This window comes from Octopus bimaculoides, chromosome 11 (assembly GCF_046866305.1).
Source record: "Octopus bimaculoides isolate indiv1 chromosome 11, ASM4686630v1, whole genome shotgun sequence".
In the NCBI taxonomy this organism is placed as follows: Eukaryota; Metazoa; Mollusca; class Cephalopoda; order Octopoda; family Octopodidae; genus Octopus; species Octopus bimaculoides.
In genome coordinates this window covers 16,796,530-16,802,885 of record NC_142938.1, presented here as the reverse complement: position 1 = coordinate 16,802,885, position 6,356 = coordinate 16,796,530, and the positions used below count along the sequence as shown (strand labels likewise).

The 6,356-nt window shown below is 37.8% G+C and overlaps 1 protein-coding gene across 1 annotated transcript in view; it reads right to left on the bottom strand.

Annotated features, from left to right (window-relative positions):
• Nucleotides 1-6,115, bottom strand: part of LOC106875618 (uncharacterized) — a 32,834-nt gene extending 26,719 nt beyond the window's left edge. Inside the window, exon 1 of the mRNA XM_089359531.1 lies at nt 5,916-6,115. Coding sequence (XP_089215657.1) covers nt 5,916-5,979 — 64 coding nt within the window. The 5' untranslated portion in view covers nt 5,980-6,115. The remainder of the gene's footprint in view (nt 1-5,915) is intronic.
• Nucleotides 6,116-6,356: the final 241 nt, after the last annotated feature.

Below are 6,356 nucleotides of genomic sequence, written 5' to 3'. Positions count from 1 at the left end.
CCACACCGATAATGGTGCTTACATACCGAAGGGCTTGGTAAAAATGATTAATTATTAATTTATTAATGAATTAATAAATTGATAATCCTTTACCCTTTTTAATTGTAATAATTATTCACTCCCGGATAGTAAATCACAGATTTTCTGCGGTACCGCCTGCGACGCACATGGTAATTCTTGAGGGAAGATGATAGGCTGGCTCGCCTATGTGGATTTGGAGATACTTTAAAAATGTGTCGATTGCCATGATGGCGCTAGATCATGCATGCACATTTGACAGTATCGTCGAATTTACAACAGGAATATCATACCGATGAGGTAATGAAGAGTTTTTCCTTCTAAACCAGAAACATCTATATGATTAACTATGGCTAGTTTAGTTCGTTATTTTTCTTCTTGTTTTGCCTATGTGAGTTGCGGGTAACTGCTATCTGTTGGAGTTTCAGCATTTTTAGCTGCTATTTCTGAACTTCGGTATGTGGTGAAGCAACCTGTTGCTGATCCCTTAATTCTGTTTATAAATATATATATATATATAGATAGATAGATAGAGAACTGAACGTCTAGGTGATAGTACTTAACATTGCAGACCAAGACACAGATTCGAACTGTGGACCTTCCGGTTACCAGTTTCGGTTCTATCAATGATTTGGTCAACGGCAACACACTTGCTTACATAAAATGGTGTCAGAGATATCCATGAATGGGTGAACATCGCTACTAGCTTTATAGATCGTGTTGTGCTCGGGGTAGGATGGGGTGGAAGATTAAAGTTTGTGACGATAATTAAGTGAAGCAGATACAACCAGACATTGAAACCGGATCTCAGAGTTGACTCGCTGGCTTAGGGATCGAAACTGGACCTCTGACTCGACCACAGTAATAAAAGAAGCTTTTTCCAGTTAAACTTCAAGGTAGTCAATTAATCTTCTAAAAATAGCAGTTAAAATTTCCTCTGAATCACACTCGGCCTTCTTTTAAATGACGGGCACATTAGATAAAGAAATCCTTACCCTAGATGCAATAAGTTTGAATAGGCACGGTTGGAATGTCTTTGACAATATGACTTCATATTTAGTGCTGGCCTATGGCTAAACAACAGCAAGAACAACGACCACAATGAAAATATGTTGTTGTTGGCACTCCGTCGCTTACGACGTCGAGGGTTCCAGTTGATCCGATCAACGGAACAGCCTGCTCGTGAAATTAACGTGCAAGTGGCTGAGCACTCCACAGACACGTCTACCCTTAACGTAGTTCTCGGGGATATTCAGCGTGACACAGTGTGACAAGGCAGGCCCTTTGAATTACAGGCACAACAGAAACAGGAAGTAAGAGTGAGAGAAAGTTGTGGTGAAAGAGTACAGCAGGGTTCGCCACCGTCCCCTGCCGGAGCCTCGTGGAGCTTTAGGTGTTTTCGCTCAATAAACACTCACAACGCCCGGTCTGTGAATCGAAACCGCGATCCTATGACCACGAGTCCGCTGCCCTAACCACTGGGCCATTGCGCCTCCACCACAATAAAAATAAAAACGAGAACAACAGTATGAATACCTGTCAGAAATAACAGTCAAATCTCCCTTAAATAGCATCCTACTATCAATAGAAAGGAAAGACACATTCGATAATGTGGTTCTATGTGCTATTGAGTTCGAGGAAAATAGACAGGTTAAAAAAGTTACCTTCTCAAGTCGTACCTTCGCAGGGTCACTCATTTTTGCCAGCTGAGTGGACCAGAAAGCAACATGAAATGAAGTGTTTTACTCAAGAACATAACGCGTCGAGCTGTCCAGAAATCGAAACTGCAACCATACGATCATGAGTCCAACACCCCAACCATTAAACCACGCCCCTCCACTAATAGACAGGTTGATCACGACTGGAACGTCTTCGACTATGGTTCTGCTTCTTCAAGGTCAATCTGGAGGCTAAATAATAGTAACAACAACAATAACAATACAGTATGCTACTGAGAATAATTGTTGGTTTAGCTCCAGGTCAGTCCTGATCAAGCAGACGTATGTTAAAAGGCATTCCAATCGTGGCCATTCCATCTTTTCCCTATGTTTGAAAAGCACATCACTCATTATTCTTGTATTGTCAATCGGTACTCCACCGATTCTTATTCTGTTATACGCCATTCTATACTACATTTCTTATAATTTCTTATACACGCAACGCACAAGGCTAGAATTTCTATGGGGAAGGTGCAGTCAATTGTATCGATCACAATACTTAATTGGTACTTTATTTTATCGATCTCAGAAGAAGAAAAGGTAAAGTTGACGTCGGTGGGATTTGAACCGAAAACATAAAGGGCTGCAATCACATGGCATTTCAACCACCGCTCTAATGATTCTGCATATCCACAAACAAGAATTTCTTCTGTAGGCACAAGGTTAAAAAGCTGTGTGTGAGGTGGGATAGTTAATTTAGGGTTAGGTGTTATACTAAAATCTTCCCAAGAAATTCTAGAAATATTTGCAGAAGCATAATGGCTTTCTCAACTACATGAGAAATATAATTTGAAGAAAAATGGGTAGATTCTGAAAGTTAATATAGGATTGTTGAGAACTTCTATAAATTTAATCTTTGATGTGCCTTGGCACCAACCGAGTTAAAAATATAGGCGCCACTGTGGCTTCACCATTATATGTATTAGACTGGTATTTTACTTTTGTTATGTTTTTACTGATCCTTGAGGGACGAATGGCAAAGCTAGTCTCAACTGCATTTAAACCCAGAACGTAAGTAGCTCATTCAGTAACATTAATTTCTAACATTAGTTAGAACATTAATTTCTGAACTGGCAAAATCATTAGTACTCCAGGCGAAATGCTTAGCGGCATTTCGTCCGTCTTTGCGTTCTGAGTTCAAATTCCGCCGAGGTCGACTTTGCCTTTCATCTTTTCGGAGTCGATAAATTAAGTACCAGTGAAACACTGGGGTTGATGTAATCGAATTACATCCTTCCTCGAACTTGTGGATTTGTGCCAAAATTTGAAATCAATATTAATTCCTAATCTAGAATCAATGCTAACAATTTTTAAGGGGATGGTGCTATTCGATTACATCGACCTCTGTATTTGACAATATCTTATTGACTTTGGTGTGATGAAAGGTAAAACTGGCCCCGGTGAGATTTGAACGCAGAGCATTATGAACCAATTCATCAATAACAATATGTGGGCTTCCATGCTTTTTCTCAAAGTTCTAACGGTTGCAAATAACAGTGAACAGACATTAACTTGTATCTGGGATCGAAATCTAAGACTACATATTTGTATCGTTCCTAGTATATATTCTTATCGACCTCATAGTGTCGAGGGCTGGGTAGAATTTGAAACTTTAGAACTGAGGAGTAGGTCTCTAGCTAAAGCAATGCATTTTTTCGACGCACCGCTGATATTATAAGAATTCGTTGTTGTTATTGATAATGGTTATAGAGCCCCAAGATACCCCTGGTCGAACGGTTCGATGATCAAAGACATTACATGTGTGACCGCTCGTCTTCACTCTTCCCTTGTGCGCAGGGAATGAACCTGGGACCATATTATCCCACGTGTCCCTTTTCTAAGACGGTGGATGGTGGATGGTGGGGAATTGTGATTTAAAAAAAAACAACATTTAGCTGCTATTCGTCGCAAGTCGAGTGACCATGTAGAGGTACCCTCTGGTGATGGGTTGGCAGAATCGGTAGAACGATGAACGAAATGCATAACGAGGTTTTAGGTTCAAACCCCACCGAGGTCGCCCTTAACTTTTTATCCTTCATGGATCAATGTATTAAGTACCAGTCATGTACTGGAGTCGATATTCAATCGATCACACACGCACATACACATACAGCTCTTAAAATTTATGGCATCATGATTATGTTACACATCAATAATACTTTCGTTGCTATGATTATTGTTTAGCGCAAGGTCAGCTTGTGATCAAACAAGCTCATAAAAAAAGAAGTTCCAGCCGAGACCATCCCGCACTACTCTTCAATATTGTGTGTCTAGAACTACGCGATCCAATGCCTCATTCCTTCATCAAGACAGTAGAACATGATCTGAGGGGTACTTGGGTGCTATTTTTAGTAGATTGAATGATCCCGTCGAAGCAGAGGCTCCCTCACTGACCCAATATTGCTGTTGTTAACCCAAGGTCACCTCTGTTTGGGCAGCTCTATTACCAAATTAATTCTGGGCAGGACCTCTATTTAAGCCTACATTATTCTATCTATCTTTATATATATTAAGACAGTGAGGCGTGATTTGGGCAAGGGACGACTATTTGGTTACTGTTTCTAGCATTTTGAGCGACGGCGTAGGACGAAATGGCACAGGAGAGGAATATATGACTATCTAATATGTATAATTTGATCCTAGATATAAAGAATTTTATGGTGGATGAAGTGAGTTTATTGATCCAAATCAACCAACACAAATTTAAAGAGCAACCATTGACCTCAGCAGAACATTGAACTGGAAGGGATATAAAATCGAACTGTGTCACTGTCCGTCTGACCGTCCGTCCGTCTGTCTGTCTGTCTATCTATCTATCTATCTACTTGCGTGTCAGTCTGTCTGTTTGTCTATGTATGCAAGCATGCTCGTATGAATGTGTGTACGTACGTATATTTGAGTATGTGTTTGTCTAAAGCCACACACCCTCATATATATATATATATACATATTTGCACACACACACATGCATACGTCTTGACACTATTATGCATCTTAATAATAAAGATATTGTTGATGTTGCTACTGTATGCAAGGATACACACATATATATAAATACATGGTTGCATAAAAAGTTTGCTTCTCAACCTCATGGTTCCAGATTCGTTTCCACTGCGTGGCACCTTGGGCAAGTTTTTTCTACTATAGCCTTGGGCCGATCAAAACATTGTGAGTTCAACTGATAGACAGAAACTGCAAGAAGTCCCCACTCTCTCTCTCTCTCTCTCTCGATATATATACATATATATATATATATATATATATATATATATATATATATATATATATATATATATATATATATAAATCTTAGTATATGTGTGTGTGTCTCTGTGTTTGTTCCCCGCCACCGCCTGAAAACCGGTGTTGGCGTGTTCACGACCCCCGCATCTTAGCGGTTCGGCAAAAGAGAACGGATTGAATAAGTACCAGGCTTAAAATAATTAGCATTGGGATCGATCCATTCGACAATAATATTAAAATATATAAATATAAAAAAAAAACCCCAAAACTTCAAGGCATTGCCCCAGCATGGCCACAGTCTAATGACTGAAACAAGTAAAAGATAAAAGATATATATTTGAATGCATGTATGCATATATATATGTGTGAGTGTGAGTGTAAATATATATGTATGTATATGTATATATATATATATATATATATATATATATATATATGTATATATATATATATATATATATATATATATATACATACATATATATATATGTCGATAGTCAGCTGGAGGCGATGTTCTCCTGGGGATAAAAGCAACAGTAACATCCACCCTTAGGGGTCAGCCACATTTAAGTGGCAAATATACTTCACATTGTCGTGCAGTTACTGTTAATACCTCGCTCAGAGATTTAACATATATAAATATATAATACATTTAGTTGCAAATATGCATCTTAATAACAAAGATAATATTGATGTTGTTGTTGCTGCTGTTGTAGATTATGAAGATGATGATTAAGGACTGTGTCAACGAGGACGACGACACAGTGTCGATATACTATAATGACGACGGTCATCGATGAATCTTGTACGAATTTCAAAACAATAACAACAACAGCGTTAGCATTAACAACGACAACAAAAGCAATCAATGCATAGTATACAGACAAGCAATGCTCTCAGAAAAATGGAAAAAAAATAAAAGAAATACTGACTCACCTTGCGACATAAGCATGTAGAATGCAAACAGGCTGATCACCTTCATTCTGGCAGAATTACACATATATATATATATATATTTATAAATAATATACTGACGATGTATATATATTTGTATATATAGTTGACTATAATATTACATAGGAAGTGGAGCAAACACAATTTTCTCTCCCTTTCTCACTTTTTGACTCTCTCGCTCTATATATCTGCTAATATATATATATATATATATATATATATATATATATATATATATATATATATATATATATATATACACACACAAACGTATATATATGTAAATGTATTTACGTGTATATATGTAGATATACCTATGTATCTATTGTATTCTTACAGATCACTTTATCGTCCATAGATATTCCTGGTCACAGTCTACCTAATTAGATGAGCACCTCTCTCTGTCTCGCTCAATCTTCGTAC